This window comes from Arachis ipaensis, chromosome B05 (genome assembly GCF_000816755.2).
Source record: "Arachis ipaensis cultivar K30076 chromosome B05, Araip1.1, whole genome shotgun sequence".
NCBI classification, from domain to species: domain Eukaryota; kingdom Viridiplantae; phylum Streptophyta; class Magnoliopsida; order Fabales; family Fabaceae; genus Arachis; species Arachis ipaensis.
The window spans coordinates 146,438,016-146,458,420 of record NC_029789.2 but is presented as its reverse complement, the minus strand read 5'-3'; the positions used below and the strand labels follow the sequence as shown (position 1 = coordinate 146,458,420).

Genomic DNA, 20,405 nt, shown 5'->3' with positions numbered 1-20,405 from the left:
TCACCTGCATAAAAAAAAATTATAAGATTTTACATTAATTAATTTATTAATACATTCGAAATTCATGTAAAATAAAACTCATAATATTAACACTATTTATAATTTAGCATTTTAATTAATGATAAATCTGAATTTAGTTGTGCAAGTACTATAAAGAAGAAATAAAAATAGATCAGAGACAATTGCCTAAATGAGTATACTACTACTAGGATTCTCATCACTTTACAGAGTAAAATAATGCTTTCAATTTTTTTGGTGACTAAATAATGCTTTCATTTAACTCTCAAGGTTAATTTTATAGTACATCCAAATTATATTAATCTCTCAGATTCCAAATCAAATAAAATAATACCAAAAAAAAAATGAACACAAACGCATCTAAAATTAGGCATAAATTAAGTAATAAGTCACAATTGTACCCAAACAAGAAAAAAAAAAGTAGCCTGTTACATAACTTAATAGTTTTCTATATCATGAAGACATGAACACAACTTCAGGGATTTCAGAGTTCTTATTTCGTACTCAATTTGAGGAAATGCTGAAACTCTCAATTGTGTGTATGTATTATTATTATAGCTTGAAGTGTTCTAATGCAGAGACACCATTAAGTCCTTTTGCATAATAGTGCGTAACAAACTCCTTCACTGTGATATCTTTGTACATTGCAGGATTTTCTTCTGTCACCAACTCCCTTATTGGTCCATATACTTTTGAAGTCTCAGGTTCAAGATGCTGTCTAAAAAGGCATGCAACCGAAACTCGCAGACCTATTTTTTGAGCCAATACTCTGTGCTTCGAGCACACAAACTCATTGTTTGTGATCAGCTGTTAAAAATGTCGACACATAATTCACATTACCATAAAGTAGTGTGTAAAACAATATTATTATTATTATGTCTACACAAAAAATCAGTTACTAAAATTAGTCACTCCTAATAAGTAATAACTAATAAAATTCATATCATGAACTAAAATTAACTGTTAATGTATAGTTCAGCTTATGAGTCTTTTAAGTTCTTGAAAATAAGTTCTTGAATGTGTAGGGTCTGTAATAAGTTATAATTTATAAAAACTTAAGTAGTTATAGCAGTTAGGTTGGCTTAGCTTTGCTTAGTACAAGTGTATATATATAACTCTGCAATGTAACTCTTTATACACTTACAAAAGGTCTGAATGACAATTCACTTTCTACAAAGATTAGCTCTCACTCTTTCATTTGATTTTTCTCTATCTCTTAAGGTTTACATTAACTAACTACTAGTATGTCGTTGGAACCACTAGCATGATGGAGTTCTGTACTGTTCTTTCTACAAATAGAAAGTAGAAAGTAGAAACCATATGTACCTGCAGATTGAAGGGAGTTGGAGAGGATGAAGAGGCCTTGGAGCCAATACACAAGAGAGTGTATCCCTCCAATTAACCGCAGGACTTGTGTACAAATCCATGTTGGTGTTGTAATACACCATCCTCGAAATATCACGTAAATAGAATTCTCTCTTCACCTCAGGATCCTGCTCATCCAAGCATTTCATCAAGCATTTCATCCAAAACACACTGGAATGTCATGGTTCACCACTTGAAAGAACCCCCACTACTCACAAGCATCTTTCACCTTCTCAATGATCTCAATCCGTGAGCTAACTTGTTCATGCATTGATCCCAAGTTAATGACTGGAATAGTAACATTGTTATTGGTAGCAGAGGAAGATGTGTTAAGATTTTCATGAATGAAGATCCTTGGAAGCTTAGACAAACCGGCATCAACAAGGCCCTTCACACCTGCTTTGGACTCATCAAGAAGCTTAAGCACCCTTTGCCTGTCATAACCAGATTCGTGTTCTACTTTACTTCCTTCTTCATTAGTAGCCACCATGTTATGATACAAATTGCTGGTTGATATTGTGTAATTTGGACGGCACATTGCGGTGTCCAAATACTCTTTAAGTGTTATGACTGTTATCCATAAAAACACATGGTCAGTTTCTTTTTCCTCTACTTACCTTATCTCTCTAAATGTGGTTCTCTGCTTCTCAACAAGTTTTCTTTTCATTTACCACTATTTTAAATTTACCAACAGCTTACATCACGTGAGAGGTGAGACTAATAACAACCTTGGACAGCATTAGCACGTGCGATATGCCAATATAAAAAAAATTGAGTATATACCCATTTTGGTCCTCAAAGAATTTTAGACTGGACACTTTAGTCTCCAACTAAAATTAATTACTCGATTGGTCCCTAACAATTAACTCTGTCAGTTACTTAAGTTCTTTATTCTGTTAATTTTAACGGAGGACAAAATAGTCCCTGACAACTCTAACAGGAGACAAAATGGCCCCTTATCTCCTCTATTCGGAAACGACACTGTTCTCTCCCAATTTTCATCATATCTTACATAACACTAACAGTCTAACACTGTAACTTCAAACTATACAATGAACACTCTATAAATTTAATGTTCACAAGAAAAAAAAATCTCAACTTGTTCGCAACCAATTCATACTCAGGAAATTAATGCCTATGTCTCTCAACTAGTTGTAGTCTTCAATGGATCCCATGAATCTAGACAGCAAGTCTGATTTGTTAAGACTTGTTATCATCGTTATCATCTCCCTCCTCCTCTGCCCTAACATCTTCATGACCACATTGTCCACCACTCCGATCGCTTCCTTCAGCTTCTTTTCCGAACCAATGTTCAGTAATCGCTTCAGTTTCCATATGAGCGGCAACAGGGACATTGCTCGTTGTAATAGCTTGGATGCAAGGTCGAAACTGTCTGCCAACTTGGACTCCGGGAAAGAAGAAATGAAGCACTCAGTGTCTATTTCAAATGAGAATTTGCATATGATGTCGAAGGAGAATCTTCTCATAATGTCCTAATGGGTGATGTTATCAAAGACGTGGAAGTGGATGCTTTTGGTGGGTGAAGTGCAGAGAAGGTAGATGTACAAGTCACAAAGATTTAGGAAGTGTGCGGTCCATGACATGTTGAGGTAGGTGCGACACGTGTGACAATTACACGATGGCTTAATTTTGGAGTTAAAGAGGAGGAAGGAAACGATGGAAAAGAAGACTGTGAAGGTGAAGAAGGAGAGTATGAATGTTAGGATTATGCGAGATATGATAAAAATTGGGGAAGAACAGTGTCGTTTTCAAATAAAGGGGTCAGAGATCATTTTGTCCCTTGTTAGAGTTGTCAGGGATCATTTTGTCCCATGTTAAAGTTTTCAGGGACCATTTTGTTTTCCGTTAGAGTTGACGGAGCCAAGGACCTAAGTGACTGACGGAATTAATTGGTAGGGACCAATCGAGTAATTAATTTTAGTTAAAGACTAAAATGTCTGGTTTAAAATTCTTTGAGGACCAAAATGGTATATACTCAAAAAAATTTGTTACTTGATGAAGAGACCAGAGAGAGAGAAAGGTCAATCTTATAACACTCATCATTGTCACAGTGTCACAACCACAATGAATGTCGCCGGGGCCGGAAATCCCGCAATCACCGACCGCTTGAGACAATTGGAGGTTTTTGATGAATCCAGAGCCGGAGTCAAAGGGCTCGTTGACTCCGGCATCACCAAACTCCCACAAATCTTCATTCGCCCCCCGGAAGAGCTTACCGCCGGAGACCCGTCTCCGGGAGAACCAAAACCGACCCAGTTCAGGATCCCAGTCATCGACCTCAAGGATATCTCCGGAGACCGCGCCGGTGTAATGGCCGGCGTAAGACATGCGGCGGAGACGGTGGGGTTTTTTTAGGTGGTGAATCACGGGATCCCTGTGAAGCTTCTGGAAGAGACGCTGACAGCGGCGCGTGAGTTTCACGAGCTGGCACAGGAGGTGAAAAGAGAGTACTACACAAGGGAGATGATGAAGAAAGTGAAGTATGTTAGCAACTTTGATTTGTATCAATCAAAGTATGCTAATTGGAGAGACACACTGTTCTGTGTTATGGACCCTGAACCCCTTGATCCTCAAGAACTGCCTCACCCATGCAGGTAGGTAATTAGTAATTAATTCACTCAAAAGTTGGTAAACTAACTTTTTTTTTTGTTTCCATGGTTATAAACTAACTTTTACTTAGTTAACCTTAAGAAATTTAATATTTAAATTTATAATTTAAAATTTATAAATAAAATGATTTAAAAACGTTAATTAGCTGATGTTGGTTAAAAAAATTAGTTACGTAACATTAATCTTAGTTCAGAGTACATAACTACCTAGTTTAATTTGCAGGGAAGTGACAATGGAATATTCAAGGCAAGTGAAGGGTTTGGGGAAGGTGTTATTTGAATTGCTTTCAGAAGCACTTGGACTTAAGCCTGAGCATCTTGCAAGCTTCGATTGTGCAAAAGGGCACTCAATTTTGTACCATTTTATCCACCATGTCCTGAGCCAGAACTCACCATGGGAACTACCAGACACTCTGATCCCGATTTTCTAACTCTTCTGCTTCAAGATCACATTGGTGGCCTCCAAGTTTTGACCCAAAATGGTTGGATTGATGTGCCTCCTCTTCATGGAGCTATAGTAGTCAACATTGGAGATTTGCTACAAGTAAGTCCAATTCTTTTAAATTGAGTTGAAAATGCATGATTAGACTAGTACTACTAGATTTTAATTTATATGTTTCTATAATATGATACATACTACAGCTAATGTCCAACGACAAATTCAAGAGTGTGGAGCACCGTGTACTTGCAAATCATGTAGGGCCAAGAGTATCAGTGGCATGCTTTTTCACTCTTCATCTTCACCAAACGAGAAGAATGTATGGCCCCATCAAGGAACTCTTGTCCGAGGATAACCCTCCAGTGTATAGGGATACATCACTCAAAGACTTCATTGCTTACTATGATAGCAAGGGCCTGCGCGACCATGGCAATTCAGCTCTTTCCCATTTTAAGTTAATGGGTTAATTATGGCATGGAATCCCACTTAGATCAATACTTCATACTCATAAATAGCTCCTAACTTGGGACATAAATAAAATTATGTATGTTAAATTTTGACATACAAAGGAGAATTTGGGTCATATTTAGTTGAAAGATTTTTATTTTTTATATTTTTAAATTTAAAATTAATTATTTAACCTATTTTAACAATTAGACATCTTTTAAACCCCATAACAAACCCTTAAATTTAATGATTTTCTTTTTTACATGACCAAACAAAATGGTTAATTTTATGACATTGAAATTATTTTAGAAGTCCAAAATATCATCTCTTCTCAAAAGCTATTTTGTCAGAAAATAAAATCTTTTAAGATTAGAAGCATTTTGCACTCTCCAACAATGTCTGTCGCCGGCACCGGCGGAGTTTCAACATCTTACAATCGTCTCCAGCAACTGAAGTCCTTCGATGAATCCAAAGCTGGCGTCAAGGGCCTCGTTGACTCCGGCATCACCAAACTCCCACAAATCTTCATCCGCCCTCCGGAAGAACTCGCCGTCGACAACCAGACTCCGTCCCAGTTCACGATTCCAGTCATCGACCTCAAGGGTGTCTCCGGAGACCGTTCCAAAGTGGTTGCCGCCGTCCGAGAGGCGGCGGAGACGGTGGGGCTGTTCCAAGTGGTGAATCATGGGGTGCCATTGAAGGTGCTGGAAGAAACGCTGACTGCGGCGCGTGAGTTCCACGAGTTGCTACAGGATGTGAAGGGAGAGTATTACACGAGGGATAAGATGAAGAAGATGAAGTATGGTAGCAACTTTGATTTGTATCGAACGAGGTATGCTAATTGGAGAGACACACTGTTGTGTGTTATGGGTCCTGATCCTCTTCATCCTCAGGAATTGCCTTTGGTTTGTAGGTTCGTAATATAACTTTGATATTCAGAATAACATTTTGCAATTAATTTATCAAGATTATGTATTTACTTATGGAAACTATTTTTATTCTCGATACTCGAATTGCGTATACTTGACTAGAAGATTATAATGTCTTGCTACCTTGGCTATAGCGACACTTTGGTCGGATGGGCTCTTATATGCAGCCATAGTTAATTATCAAATGACATCTCACTAAGTTGAGTTGGTTGACTGGAAAGCTCACCAGTCGGGTTCGAATTACGCATTGTGTATGCTGCTACTCATTAGCCAATAATAGATCAGAGTTCTGATTCACAACGGATTAGTTTTTGGTCTGCCAAGCACAGAGATATTGTAAGGAACCAAGGGAGGATATAAGTAGAAAGTTGTGGGTAGGGCTGGAAGTGAGCCGAGCTTAGCCGAGCTAGGCCAAGCTCAAGCTCGGCTCACGAAAATTGAGCTTGGCTCACGGCTCGACTCATTAACAATCGAGCTTATTTTTTAAGCTCAAGCTCGGCTCACCAAAAGCTCACGAGCTGGCTCGAGCTCACGAGCTGGCTCAAATAAGAGAAACATAGATACATAATTTATAATTTTATATCAATAAATTATAACTTATATATTTTTAAAAATATTTGAAAAGATCAATTTTGTATATTGTTTATCTATCAATAAATTATAAATTTTTTATTTATGTCCTATATTAAAATTATATGTAAAAAATAAATATAAATATTAAATAATTAAGATTGTTATAATATATATATAATCGAGCTAGCTCACGAGCTAATGAGCTGAGCTTATCCAAGCTCAAGCTCGACTCATTTAATTTATGAGCTCAATTTCAGGCTCAAGCTTGGCTCACAAGCTCACGAGCTTAGCTTATGGAGCTGTTAACGAGTCGAGCTCGAGCTGGCTCATGAGCTGGCTTGACTCACTTCCAGCCCTAGTTGTGGGATGTGAACTAATATGATTTAGGAAAATGTGATTTGATTTAGAGGGAACCAAAATTTTGGGTACTTATGCTGTATAGTTTAGCCATGAAATAAAACTGATTTGCAGGGATGCAATAATGGAGTACTCAAGGCAGATAAAGGTATTGGGGAGCCTTTTATTTGGATTGTTATCAGAAGCACTTGGACTGAACCCTGAATATCTTGAAAGCATAGATTGTGCAAAAGGGCATTCAATTCTGTGTCACTATTATCCACCATGTCCTCAGCCTGAACTCACTCTTGGCACTACCAAACACTCAGATCCTGGCTTTCTCACAATTCTGCTCCAAGATCACATTGGTGGCCTACAAGTTTTGTGGCAAAATCAGTGGATCAATGTTCCCCCTGTTCATGCTGCTTTGGTAGTTAACATTGGAGATATGCTACAAGTGAGTCCAATATTTTTCTAATCTATTAAAATCTTTCAGTTTTTATAGAGACATGATATTTCATTTCAACCCTATATTTGATCATTTTAAATCTCAATTGTTTGTTCTCTATATGACGCGTGAATCTTTCGTGGAATCAGCCATCGATACTGTTATTAAGTTAAGCCGCCTACATTACACCTTTTTGACAGGATGTTTATGCACTGGACTACCGTTTATGGCATGTGAATCCTTTCCAATAGACGCATAATTTATAATGTAACTAGAGCAAAATCATATATCCTGTAATAATCTTAATTTATGGTACCATTTGCAGTTGATATCTAATGAAAATTTCAAAAGCGTGGAGCATCGTGTTGTGGCAAACCATAGAGGACCTAGAGTATCAGTTGCATCTTGCATGCTTCTTCACTCTTGATAACTACCCATCACAAAGAATATATGGTTCCATCAAGGAGTTACTTTCACAAGATAACCCCCCTCTCTATAGGGATACATCATTACAAGATTTTAATGCTTATTACTATAACAAGGGACTTGGTGGCAATTCTGCTCTTTATCATTTTTTGTTGCAAAGATAAAATATGATATCACAAAATATGGTTTTAGAGAACATAATATAGGGCTCAAACACTTGCTGTATCAACATATCATATTCACATTTCTAAGGCTACTTAGAGATTAATGTATGTGGTCCAGAGTAGTATACTTGTTAGAAATAGCAATGTTCATCACTCATGATCACTCTACAGTCTCCATCAACAATAATCTATGCTCCCATAATCCTTCTCTCTTTATGGGGAAACATTATTGCAGGATTACAGAGCATACTTTTATGACAAAGCACTTGATGGAAATTCAGCTCTTTACCATTTTAAGTTACACGGATAGATATTAAGCATTATGCACCTGCATCTGAATGATATTAAGCACTGGTCTTGTTTTCATTATATTATAGTTATACTATATATATATTATGGTGCGATATGTGGTGGCCACAAATTTGCTGTGGCTATGATGCCTATGCTAGTTGCTACAATTATTTCTTTACACGTAAACAAAAAGGGATTTTTTTCCCTTCATTTTCTCACTGTTACACCCTCAACCTCAACCGTTCAACCATAGTTACCCGCAACACTTCTTTTGTTTTTTTTTCTGGACAAGGCCTTGGCCAAACCCGACCCAGACTAGAAACCAATCGTAACCTGAACACCCCGACCCGGAATCCAAACGGTAACCCCTCCAATACTATAACACATTTTGATCTCTAGCTCCCTCTTAACGGATCTTCATGCGGGAGCAGACCATTGGTGGTGCATCCATGGTGACTTGACTCCCTCCCGCCGACGTGGTTCAATTCATTCCTGTGTGTGCTATGTCGCTGCTGTTACCATTGAAGTCCTCGGTCCTCTGTTGCGGTCCTTGTCCTTGTCGAATGTTTTCGTAGAGAACTTAACCACACTAAAGAACACTCCATTTGTCACCATCTGATTGAAGAGTCAACTCATAGTCACCGTTAGCCACCATAGCCACGGGCACCAGAGACGCAGCCATTATATGTATATTTTAAAAAAAATGTTTCCTGAATAAGCATATATATTATTACCATAATGCTATTGATTGATATTAATAGATCATAAGTTTGAGCGTGGCTTTCTAAAGCTGCAAACATACGCTCTGCCTCTGTTTTTACGACATCAATTAATATTGATTTTTGAAAATAAAACTATAATAGCTCCAAAAATGTTGAAATGGAAAATCAAATACTTCTAGACAATACCAAAATAATAATAATAATAATAATAATAAACAAAAAATTTCCAGACAAAACCATATTTGGGCCACTATAAAGTTTTGTTTTTGGAGATTGGACCTTTCAATCTTAAATAAAACTGGGTTAGACTTGGATCATGTCAGATGACAGTCTGGTTTTTGTGTTAAGAAACAAAAATCAGTTTTATAAATCTAATTGTGTTAGCTGGGTTTATTTTAATGTGTTGGGTAAAGACCAAGATGTAAATGGAAGTAGTATATTTTTAAGTTTCTAACACTGATAAAGTCCAAAAAAAAAAAAGTTTCCAGCAATCAGCAACATATCATAGTTACATTTGAGTTTATAAACACTGATAAGCAGCGGAGTCCTAGACCAAGTGTTGATGATATTGCCTCTTAATCAAGCTACACCAAATTCAACTTCCAGCTGAGACTGGGACTGATAACATTTGAGTTTATAAACTTTTATATTTGTCTTGCAGGAATTGGTATTGATATTTTACTGGGAATAAGTAAAAACGGCTTACATTTTAGTTGTATTTGATGATACATCAGTAACAGTTACAGATATTTTTTTTACAAAATGGATGGCATTTTTAATACTTATAAATCCAATCTAATGAGTTATGGACCACTGATCGAATAACACGTATGTCATTTCTTGACCCAAAAAAAAGCAAGAATAACAGGTGATTTAACTAAGCCATAAAAACTTTATTTTAATTTAAAAACTTAAATAATATATCTTAAAATTATTTATTCTAAAAACATAAGGAGAACATTGAATTTGTCCTCTCTGTGTTAGAACTAACGTGGTCAATAAGAAGTGTATATCAGTACATGTAATGGTCAATTATACGGTAAACAGATTAATCTATAGAAAAATAAAGATATTTCGTAAATGTAGATTCAGCTTGACACATAATTTCTGTGATAATTGAGATTCATGATTGTTGTCAATGAGAAACAAAAATATCACAGTTAGCCAGATATAGGCGTGGAATGGCTCAACTAGTGAGCCGCACTGTGCACGAGGCCATAGAATATCCGTTACGTGAATACTATGAGGTAGGAATAACTGTTGCTTATGGGCCTGGTTGAATATGAGTTTGGACTTTGGAAAAAAGGGATCTTGTTTATTTTCTTTTATTAACGTTCGTCTGTTTGTGGACCCGTAATATATTTTTTTTCATTGACCATAGGAATAATGCGAACGATTTTAATTTGTTGTATTATAACTTACCAGAATAATGTGAAGCCGGACAAATAATAATGATAATAGCTCTCGACCGTTTGCACCTATTCTTTTCGTACAAGTGAACTTCCAACTTCAACCAGCAATCATAAATACCACCGACGACCCTGCGGAACAGTCCAAGAGGATCACTCAGTCCTGGAAGAGCAAGGCCTGTTACAGAAGAATGTTAAAAAAATCAGAACAAAAGCAGAAGGATTTACGGGAGACCAAATCCTTGTGCCAAGAGATGAGGAGTGGATGCATGAACAACATGGCCAAAAAGAAACACAATGGAAAGGGAGATCTTTCGCTCAAATAGTAAGAGAGGGCCCAAGAAAGAAATTTCTGGAGGAAGACCTAATAGAGAAGGATGCAGAAGATGAAGAAATGATCAAAGAAACTAATGAAAACGCATACAATCAGAACACAGATGTCAGAGTAGAAAAAATTGAAAATGGGCTTTTCAATATTGTCATTGATAAAGTCAGTGAAAGAAGATTATGGAAGATTTGGTGGAATACTCTCATAGTAAAATTACTAGGAAAGAAAGTGGGGTATGCTGCAATGAAACGAAGACTAGAAGCTACGTGGAGTAAAAAAGGGGGTATTGAAGTGATTGACTTGGGAGAAGAGTACTATATATCTTGTTAAGCTGTATGCAAGTGAGGACTTCGACCATGCATTACTAGAGGGCCTTGGAAGGTCTATGACCATTATCTTACCGTGAGATTATGGGAACCTAACTTTAACCCCCAACTAGCAACAATTGACAAAGTGACGGCATGGATAAGGCTACCTAGACTTCCGATTGAACTATATGATAGAAGCATTTTAAGACAAATTGAAAACCTTGTTAGAAGGACGGTAAAGGTAGATAACAACACAGCTAAATTGTGCAGGAAAAATTTGCTACTTGCTAGACTCTGTGTAGAAGTGGATTTGACAAAGCCTCTTCTAGGAAGATATCTCATTAATGGGAGGGAATATAGAGTGGAATATGAAGGCATCTATCAAATATGTTTCAGCTGCGGGAAGGTGGACCATGATAAAAAAAATTGTCCAAATAAAAAGGAATTAACCAATGAAAATGGGGCTCAAAGCAATACTAATAAGGGAGTAAGTAATGAAATGCCTGAAGAAATGAATCAAGAAAATCGCCAGGGAGAAGGAAGCAAAAAAAAAGGAGGATACTGCAAAGGAGAAGCAAATTGCAACAGATGCACATGATAGGTTTGGGGAATGGATGGTGGTCCAAAAGCCCAAAAGGGAAAAGAAGATCCTAAAGGATGGTGTTAACCAAAATGAAGCAGAGACGAGTAAAGCAAGGGGACAAGAAATAGAATCAAATAACAGATCAAGATTCATTGTTCTACAAATAGAGGAAACATCATATGAAGAACTAGAGCAACAAAAGGAAAAAGACAGCAACAACAACAAAGAAAAGGAGACCATTGGTAAAAGTAGAGGCAAAGAAAGAGCAAAAAATGATTCATCTAAAGGAGCAAGAACCATAACAGCAAATAAAAAAGGAAAAGAGGTGGTGACAGACAACACAAATTCAAACCAAAATCAAAGCATACCAACACCAACAGAACCAAGAGCAAGGATCCTAACAAAAAGCACCAAAGATACAACAACCATAGAAGAACCTCAACAAATCAAAAAATGAAAAGGAGAATGCCACTATGAGAAAAATTGGATGGTGGAAGAAAATACAGCTCTTACCATCATGGAGGAATGCATTGAATCCTCAATTCAAGACCCACACAACAAGGGCAGACCACCTGACTTTATGCCAAGTGAAATGGAGACAGAAGAGGGAGGCATGGACCCTGTGCAGAAGCTTGTGGAAGGAATAGACTTCACGACACCACAAATCAGTGCCACAAATGACACTGATATGAATATGGACTAAGCTTTTTTCTCGGTTCTGCTTGGCTGAGTTTTTTTATGGTTTATTTTGGTTGTTGGTTTTTTCATTTTCCTTTTTTGTTTAATGAATTGCTTAATTTGAAATGTCAGGGGAGCAGCAGGTAATGCTTTCAGGAGAAACTTTCAAGAACATGTATAGACATCATAGGCCAGACTTAATTGTTCTGCTTGAGACTAAATGCAGTGGAAGTACTACTACTACAGTTATACAACAACTTGGCTTCAAATATCACATCGTAGAAGAAGCACAAGGATTTGTGGGAAGCATATGAGTCTGCTAGAATAGGGATGACCTTTATATCAATGCCATAGAGAACCATGACCAATATATACATGTCAAAGTTCAAGAGCCCAATGTCAGAGAATAGTATTTTACGGCCGTCTATGCCAGCCCTCATAGTCAGATTAGGAGAAATGTATGGATAAAGCTTAGGAATATTGCAAACTCAATGGAAGGGGATTGGCTCATAGCAGGAGACTTCAATGAAATAAAGGACACTACTGAAAAAAAAGGAGGGTCAGCAACGGGCAGAAGTACCTGTAATTTATTTGTCAATTGGATTAATAGTTGTGGACTTATTGATCTAGGTTTCGTGGGATCTAGATACACTTGGCGAGGACCTAAGTGGGAGGGACTGGATAGAGTTTTCAAGAGGCTCGACAGAACTCTATCTAACTCATCTTGGAGAACTAGATTTAGCGAAGCCAAAGTTGAGATCCTTGCTAGAACTAATTCGGATCACCATCCTCTTCTTATTAAGATGGCCAACGACCTCAATAGTAGGAGAGATAGACCATTCAGATTTGAGGCTATGTGGGCATCTCACCCAGATTTCAGGCAATGCTTGGAAGATAGTTGGGTGAACAATAATCCACTCTTGAACACTCTTGATAATATGAGAAACGATCTGACTGAGTGGAATAAGAACTGCTTTGAAAATATTTTTAGAATAAAGAGAAGAATCTTAAACCGGATTGCGGGGATTCAGAGAAGTGCAGATTATGGAAAGAATCCTTATCTTGATGAACTTGAACAGAAACTCAATAAGGATTTGAACGGGATTTTAGACAAAGAGAAAATCTTTTGGCTCCAAAAATCTAGAGAAAAATGGATTGTGGAGGGAGATAGGAATACTAAGTTCTACCATACTAAAACCATTATTAGAAGGGGAAAGAACAGAATCCTAAAACTTAAAGACAACAACGGAAGATGGATTGAAGAAAAGGAAGAACTAAGAAATCATGTCATTAATCATTTTAAAGATTTCTACCAAGATGAGGTAATGACTGTTCCCTTTAATCTATTACAATTTTCTCTGCCTAACTTTAGCCTTTTTGAATGCAGGAATCTGAGCAAAATTCTAGATGAGGCGGAGATTAGGAAAGCGCTTTTTAGCATAAGATCGCTAAGAGTCCCAGGAAGTGATGGGTTTCCAGCGCTGTTATAAAAGAATAATGAGGACTTAATGAAGGGAAAGGTTTGCGACTTTATCACTATGTGTTGGAAGGAGCCAGATATCATCAAACATGCCAACATAACCCTGATTGCACTCATTCCAAAGCTGAACAGTCCTGATACTATTAACCAATTCAGACCTATTGCCCTATGTAATGTGAGCTACAAGATTATGGCCAAGATCATAACGAAAAGAATCAAGCCCCTCTTAAATGACCGGATTTCAATCCATCAGTCAAGCTTCATCCCAGGAAGGAAGATACAAGACAACATCCTTATAGCTAAGGAAATTATGCATTCTATGAGAAAGATGAAAGGAGAAAAGTAATTCATGGCCATCAAAGTTGACTTTGAGAAGGCTTATGACAGGTTTAATTGGAATTTCATCAAGTAAAGACTCAACGAATTTAAAATGCCAGAGAAGATGACTGATATTATCATGCAATGTGTCACCACGGTTACCTACAATGTCCTTTGGAATGGAAGTAAAACAGTGGAGTTGTCCTAAAAGAGGAATTAGGCAAGGGGATCCTATTTTTCCCTATCTTTTTGTGATCTGCATGGACAAGCTATCACATCTCATAGAAGAACATGTCCAGCAGGGAGAATGGAATTCGATAAGGGTGGGAAGACAAGGGCCTAAGATCTCTCATCTAATGTTCGCATACGATTTACTTTTATTTGCAAAAGCTACCCAAGAACAAATGCACAAGATCAACTACATCATGGAGATTTTTTGCAAAGCGTCAGGCTTAAAGATTAACAATAACAAAACCTCTATAGTCTTTTCCAAGGGAACAACACTACCATCTAGGAGAAAAATTGGAAGCATTACTGGCTTTAGAGAAGAAAGAGAGCTTGGCAAATACCTAGGAGCTATTGTTACAAATAGTAAGAGCAAAAAAGAGAAGTTCAAGGTCATGGAAAGAGTTAGCAGCAAACTCAAGGGGTGAAAAAGTAAATGCCTTTCTTTAGCGGGGCGAATAACTTTAGCACAGTCTGTGCTTAGTCCAATGCTATACTACCAAATGCAACATGAGAGAGTTTCAAAGGGTATTTGCAACAGTGTTAAAAAAATGCAACGCAGCTTTATTTGGGGTGATGTTTCGGAGCATAGAAGAATGCACCTCGTTAATTGGAAAACCCTCTGCCTTCTTAAGCATGAGGGTGGGCTGGCATTCAGAAAGCTGTCAGTTATGAATGACTCGTTTCTCCTCAAAATTATCTGGTACATTAAGGAGAGAACAGACCTCTTATGGGTTAAAGTATTGCTGCACAAATATTGCGAAGGAAGACATATAGATGATAGTATACAGGCTAGAAAGGGGGATTCTGATTTGTGGAAGGAACTCTTAAAATTGTGGCCAACCCTTCAAGCGAACACAACACAACATATTGGTAATGGACTGACAACAAATTTTTGGAATGATAATTGGGTGGAAGGGGAAGGAGTGTTGCGCCAGTTAGCCCTGGAGCCAGATATAGATATTAATAGTCTTATTTGGCAGTGGACAGATAATAGAGGAGGATGGAATACTGATAAACTCAGAAGAAACCTATCGGAGAGCACTGTTCAGAAAATCACAACTATGCTACCTCCTGCTCAGGACAGAGAAGATGATAGAGGAAGTTGGAAACACACTGTAGATGGTGATTTTTCAGTGGCATCAATATATAAGGCGCTGAACAATTGGACTAAGTCAACCAGGAACATGTGGATGCATCTGTGGGATTGGAAGGGTCACCAAAGAGTAAAAATATTTTTCTGAATTGCAATGCATGGAAGACACTAACAAACCAGAGGAGGGCGATAATTTTTGGAGGAAATGGAGACTGCAACCATTGTCAAGGAACTCCAGAGGAGCTGATACATGTCTTGAGGAATTGTCCGAAGGCCTCTACAATTTGGGTAAACCTTCTTAACACTAGTGAAATTTCTAGATTTTTTGCACTTAATTGGAGGGAATGGGTGGAGAAAAACTTAAAAAATTAATTCAGGCAAGTCCAAGGAATGGAATGGAAAGACATATTCATCACTACTTGTTGGTGATTATGGTACTAGAGAAATAGAAAAATTCATGATGATAATTACAGAAGACCAAACAAGCCACATATAGAGATCATCAAACAAGCAGCAGAATTCAAACAAGCAATGGAGAAAGCTTACCTGAAGGGGCAATCGAATAAGTGAAGAGAGGCACACATTCGGTGGGAACCACCTTCGATGGGCTGGGCAAAAATTAACACTGATGGGACTCAACAAGGACTCAACGACAGGGCAGGATGTGGCGGTCTCATTCGAAATGATGAGAAGAAGTGGGTGGCGGGCTTTACTCACAACATTAGGTGCGGAACAACTTTCAAGGCCGAACTATGGGGGATCGTCCAAGGCCTGAACCTAGCCTGGGAGTTGGGGTTGAAGCAAGTGATTCTGGAGAGTGACTCTAATGCTGTCATTAACCTAGTAAATGGAGAGAAATGTCATGAAAAATATCCCAACTCTCTAGTAAGAAAAATTTTTGAGATGAAAAGAAGAAAGTGGAGAGGTTTTTTTGTACATACATATATAAGGTAATAGGAGTGCTGATTGCCTGGTAAAAATGAGTATACAGTTGGAGGAGGATTTTTTGTTTTGGAATAATCCTGCTGATTTAGTTACTACCCTCTTGGATGTATCAAAATTCTTTAAAATTATAAAAAAATAATTTTATTTAAAATAAAAATAATATGATTAAGTGTAATTTACTTAGATGTAATTAAAAAATAATTGAATATTATGATTATTGAAAGATAAAACTGAATGAAAAATTATTTTTATGTATCATTTTTGTCCCCAACGTTTTCGTCCTATTTAAGTCCTTAACGTTTCAAAATTGTTTCAATTTTGTCCCGCCGTCAATTCTGTTAACGAATCTCTAACGGAAGGACAACATTAAGTCAATTTTGAAACGTTAGGGACTTAAATAGGACGATTGAAACGTTAGGAACAACTTTGGGACTTACCCCAAACGTTGGGGACAAAAATGATATTTTACTCTAAAAATAATTATTTTAATCATGATATAATGATATGATAAAATCATATAATTTTAACAAAACAAATATATGATGTATAATTAACATAAATAATAAAAAAATACTTTAATAATAACTAATTTACATAATAAAGCCTATATATAGAATTTTTTGTGGTACATGAGTCTAGATCTGAGAGTCAATTCATTTTCTTTAAATTTATTATTCTTCTTTTATTACTTCATAGAATGTATTCTTCGTTCATCGAAATTGATTCTTTTAAGGTACAATTTATAATTTTGTATAATATTTTTTATATACTCATTTTATTATATTATTCTTTTGATAATTTAATGATTTTTCTTAGGGGCCTGCTACACATACAAGTAAAAAGGCCGTACAAGTTTTACAAGTTATCAGCCCAAACTTCATTAACACGCGCATTAACTCATTTTGAATGGAGCGTAACTACACGCGCCCCACTCAAACGGTTCCTCTTCGTCTTCTTCTTCTTCTTCTCTTCTTCTTCTTCTTCGTCTTCGTCTTCGTCTTCTTCTTCTTCCTCTTCCTCTTCCTCTTCCTCTTCCTCTTCTTCTTCTTCGTTTTTTTTTCGATTTTCATGGTTTCTAAAATTCTTTTTCTTCTTCTTGCTGCACGTTCTTCTTCCTCTTACTCTTCTTCTTCTCTTTTTCTTTCGTTTCTGCAGGTTCTTCTTCCTCGTTTTCCTCTTTTTCTTCTTCTTCATTTACGTCTTTTCTCTCTGTTTTCTCTTTTTTTTCGATTTTTCATGGTAAAATCGTTTTTGAAGAAGAATAAGCAGCAGAAGATGAGGAGGAGAAAGAGAAAGAGTTCTGAATTATGCATAAGATGTACTTCAACGAATTTTGGTTTGGGTGAATTCTTGTAACCGTTTGGGTGTATTTTCTGTAATTCTTTGGGTGTATTTCTGTAATCATTTGGGTGTATTTGAGTGATATATGACTGATATCTATGGGTGTATCTGACTCATATCTATGGGTGTATCTTACTGATATCTATGGGTGTATTTTTCATTTCAGAAAAAATGGCAGGCAGAAACCAAGTTGAAAAAAATGTAAGAACAAATATATGTCTTCGATCAAATCAGTTTTTCATAATAGAAATATATCTAACTCTAATTTTGCTTTGTTTACAGCAAATCAAGGACCTAAAGTGTGCAACCCATCTGTTGAGTGAGAAATTCAGAAATATGAGCGAGGAGAAGTGATGCAATAAGACTGTCCAGGCCATCCTCATTGTTATTGAGTCCATTTTGTCAGATAGATTCTAATGATATTGTCACTGATTAATGTAACTGTTATATACTCTTGTAAGAAATTGAACACATGGTGTAAATATATTTGATCCAATTATAAGTAAATTTTTTTTTCATAATTAAACTCTCTCTGGTGTATTCAAAATGTCTGATTTACAGGTACTATAATATGAAGTGGTGATCCAGATAGATTGGAACCCATATACGACGGTCTGCATAGAGATCTGCATAATACACCCAAACACAGACTACAAATACACCCGATAAAAAATTAAATTTACACCTCTACTGCAGATTTTAACCCAACACTACCTGAAAGCCACTTGTTGTCCACAAGACCAAAATTAATTAAACTCTCTCTGGTGTATTCAAAATGTCTGATTTACAGGTACTATAATATGAAGTGGTGATCCAGATAGATTGGAACCCATATATGACGGTCTGCATAGAGATCTGCATAATACACCCAAACACAGACTATAAATACACCCGATAAAAAATTAAATTTACACCTCTGCTGCAGATTTTAACCCAACACTACCTGAAAGCCACTTGTTGTCCACAAGACCAAAATTTAGCAGAAAATCATTCCAATTCCTATCAAATGAGTCTTTGCTACGAGGGTTTCATTTTTCCTCTTTGCTACATGTAATCAATTGATTCTTAATCTCGTTTTCCTTCCTATTTGTGCTCCACTTCGCCCTGATTCAGCTGACAATCTGAGGTTGAATCATCTATTATCTTCAAAACGAGTTCAAACTTTGATTTCAGAAACCAGAAAATCAAAAAGAAAACGAAGCTGGAGTTACAGAGAGAAGAACTAACGTCAATGACGAAGAACAAACCAATGAGAAAGGAGAAGAAAAGAACGATCGAAAAACCATGGGAAGACGCGCGAGAAGAAGAACGATGAAATTTGGAAAGAAGGAAAACAAAGAAGGAAACAAATCTTTTAAATTTGGTAGTTATACAAACGCGGGATCTTTGTATAGCGCGTGTAAGTAACGTAGGAGTTGCAACGCGTTTTAGTGGATTAGGCGTTAATGAACTTGTAATAGTTACAAGCCCTAATCGCTTGTATACTGAGCTTTTCCCTTTTTCTTATTCCAACTTTTTCTTTTCGTTTAATATTTCAGTGCGATTGTCTTTTGTTATAATCGATTATAATTCATCACATCCATAAAATACCTCATCGAGTTATATTCACTGATTTGAATTCTAACTACATGAATGTAAGCGTAAAAAAAAACAGTAAATTCTATTTTACCGAAGAATGGTTGAATCTATTCATATATTATGACCAACTTAATGAGATGTGGAAGGAGCTTGATTTTTTATTAAGGAATTGTTTTTTTAACTAACTACTAGTATGTAGAGTGTATCCCTCCAATTAACCGCAGGACTTGTGTACAAATCCATGTTAGTTGATGTTGTAATACACCATCTTCAAAAGGTAGCTACTCCAATGAAAATTTAATGATTATCATTATGTGAAAATATATCATTTTGACTATTGGATGATAGATTGTAGGGCTTGATTTTATTTGAAGTAAAAGTATTACCTTTATTTAAAGTGTTGCTAAATAAATAAGTTACACTTTTTAAACAAGAATCAACATGAGAAGATGTTTTTGGCATCTTCATGAGAGTAGTTACCTCCTCAAAATATCACGTGAATAGAATTCTCTCTTCACCTCAGGATCCTACGTACTCATGAAATCTGCGCATCCCATCAAGCATTTCATCCAAAACACACTGTGGAATGTCATGGTTGACCACTTGAAAGAACCCCCATTTCTCACAAGCATCTTTCACCTTCTCAATGATCTCAAGCCGTGAGCTAACTTGCTCATGCATTGATCCCAAGTTAATGACTGGAATAGTAGCATTGTTATTGGTAGCAAAGGAAGATGTGTTAAGAGTTTCATGAATGAAGATCCTTGGAAGCTTAAACAAACCGGCATCAACAAGGGCCTTCACACCTGCTTTGGACTCATCAAGAAGCTTAAGCACCCTTTGCCTGTCATAACCAGATTCGTGTTCTACTTTACTTCCTTCTTCATTAGTAGCCACCATATTATGATACAAATTGCTGGTTGATATTGTGTAATTTGGACGGCACATCGCGGTGTCCATATACTCTTTAAGTGTTATCCATAAAAACACGTGGTGAGTTTCTTTTTTCCTCTACCTTATTTCTCTAATGTGGTTCTTTCCTGCTCAACAAGTTTTCTTTTCATTTACCACTGTTGAGAATTTATTAACCTTTTTTATGTTTGCCGCTACTCACATGATGACTCATTTGATGTCCTCACGTGAATGATCACACGTACCTTGTACTTAGTATATTATTAAGGGGGCTCACTCACATAAAAAAAAATATCTTTTTTTTTTAAAGATATTTTTTAGTACTTAACATTTAATATATATAAATAATTAAATTATATTATTTTTATCAAAATTGAATATTTAACTAAAAAATCGATAAATTAAATCTTGAATAA

At 36.5% G+C, this 20,405-nt stretch overlaps 1 protein-coding gene, 1 long non-coding RNA gene and 2 pseudogenes across 4 annotated transcripts; 2 read left to right on the top strand and 2 right to left on the bottom strand.

Moving 5' to 3' along the window:
• Window positions 364-20,161, bottom strand: LOC107641509 (probable 2-oxoacid dependent dioxygenase). 2 transcript variants are annotated; one of them, XM_021103203.1, is made up of 3 exons: window positions 19,609-20,161; window positions 1,345-1,511; window positions 364-825 (listed from the first exon to the last, which is right to left on the bottom strand). In XM_021103203.1, the coding sequence occupies exons 1-3, from the start codon at window positions 20,035-20,037 to the stop codon at window positions 822-824; spliced, it is 600 nt and encodes a 199-aa protein (XP_020958862.1). In that variant the 5' UTR covers window positions 20,038-20,161; the 3' UTR covers window positions 364-821. The 2 variants fall into 2 exon arrangements, with proteins under 2 accessions (XP_020958862.1, XP_020958861.1); XM_021103202.1 differs by lacking the exon at window positions 364-825 and having other exon boundaries at window positions 975-1,511.
• On the top strand, window positions 3,454-5,033 carry LOC107644786 (annotated as a pseudogene).
• Window positions 5,219-7,913, top strand: LOC107644788 (annotated as a pseudogene).
• LOC107644790 lies at window positions 8,184-16,169 on the bottom strand. Of its 2 annotated transcripts, XR_002347593.1 has the most exons (4): window positions 16,155-16,169; window positions 15,760-16,053; window positions 10,211-10,375; window positions 8,271-8,776 (listed from the first exon to the last, which is right to left on the bottom strand). It is a non-coding gene; the product is annotated as an uncharacterized LOC107644790 (long non-coding RNA). The 2 variants fall into 2 exon arrangements; XR_001621389.2 differs by lacking the exon at window positions 16,155-16,169 and having other exon boundaries at window positions 8,184-8,776; window positions 15,760-16,105.